Here is a 1,381-nt window from a genome sequence, read left to right as displayed (position 1 = left end):
CCGGCAATCCAATACATGCCCTTTTGATCGTTAATCGCTGTGTGACACCAGCAGCATGGGGCTCCAGCTGGTCGGTCCGCCGCCGTCGCCAATCCTGGGACGGTGAGGGTTGAAAAGCATTCCGAAAGACGAGCTCTAGAAAAGGCTCTCTATGTCCGTACGAGAGCAAAGTCAACTTGACTGACCATAATGTTAGTTACGAGAAGCCTTGCAATGTTAGGCAGAGTTTTAACATACTCCTCGACGGCGTGGCGGACGGAGCCGGCGAGGCTGCACAACGACGCCCGAGGAGCTTCGACCACTTTTTCCACGACTTCTGCGTCATGATGAGTCCGAACGAGTTGGCAAAGATCCCCGCACCGAAAACGTTCTAGGATCTGTTCGCTTTACTCGCTGTCCTGAGTGGTTTCCGTGACCTGACCGTACCGGCAGCGACGATGACAAGTTTAACAGCTGCATTCCGCAGCGGCTACTGCGGGGTTGGGCCGAAAAGCGGCGGCTAGCTCTCTTGCTTGTTAGTCGAAAGTTGTGGCGGCGCTATTGGCAATAAGATGCTTCCTCTTTCGTGTGAGGCGCTGGTGCAGAGTCGCTGATGCAACGTCGCCGTAAGACGTGACTCCGGCCGACTTGGATGTCCCCGGAACGCCAACAACACGGCCCTCCGTTTCTAATGGAGGAACCTTTGTGCATAAGGTACAGTCATGCAGCAAAAGTCTATCCCCAGGTGTACAGTGCACCATAGTCAAGCGCAAAAACACGCACTTTTTTAAAAACAATTAAAAATCAACAAAAAATGCTACAAGTTTAGCAATAAATCAACTAAATAAACGGAGGTATTTTATATACGATAAAAGTATTAAATTTACCATTTTGTACTGAATTAAAGCGTAAACAATTCTTTTGCATTGTATCGCATTTCGAAAAACCTCGCACTGTATGTCCACCATACTAAAATTGCATTCGCACTGTATTTAAGAAATAATTATTTTTATTCCGCAATTACTTAACAAAAATGTATTTTTATTTAATAAAATTAGTACGTTGCGTAGCCGGTGTTATTGAAAATCGACTTTTTACTTTATTTTTTTGTAGTATATTTTGGTGAATTTTAAAAGTTAGTTGAAAACTTGCTATTTAGCGGGTGCACTGTGAAGATGGAACAGGCTTTTGCTGCATAACTGTACATGTTCTTGACAGCACACAGGCGCCAGGTGGAGTTGGATAGCGCCTTGGCGGGCATCGACGCGGTACGGGGCGCGCCGCCCCAGGCCCGACAAATGTGGGTTTTAGTCACCGTCGCAACCGGGATCCTGGGCACTCCCACCTACTTATTCATCCCTTGCTACCAGCACTTTCAGGTTCATGCTCAGTGGGGCTTCCG

At 47.4% G+C, this 1,381-nt stretch overlaps 1 protein-coding gene across 1 annotated transcript; it reads left to right on the top strand.

The window, feature by feature from the left end:
• Positions 1-55: 55 nt before the first annotated feature.
• GGTG_14386 (hypothetical protein) lies at positions 56-374 on the top strand (the record flags this gene model as incomplete). Its single annotated transcript, XM_009232313.1, has 2 exons — positions 56-102; positions 197-374. 2 exons carry the CDS (start codon positions 56-58, stop codon positions 372-374), a joined length of 225 nt encoding a protein of 74 aa, XP_009230577.1.
• Between the last annotated feature and the right edge of the window lie 1,007 nt (positions 375-1,381).

Source organism: Gaeumannomyces tritici, assembly GCF_000145635.1.
Source record: "Gaeumannomyces tritici R3-111a-1 unplaced genomic scaffold supercont2.347, whole genome shotgun sequence".
In the NCBI taxonomy this organism is placed as follows: domain Eukaryota; kingdom Fungi; phylum Ascomycota; class Sordariomycetes; order Magnaporthales; family Magnaporthaceae; genus Gaeumannomyces; species Gaeumannomyces tritici.
The sequence above is the reverse complement of the archived record's forward strand: the minus strand, read 5'-3'. Positions and strand labels throughout refer to the sequence as shown.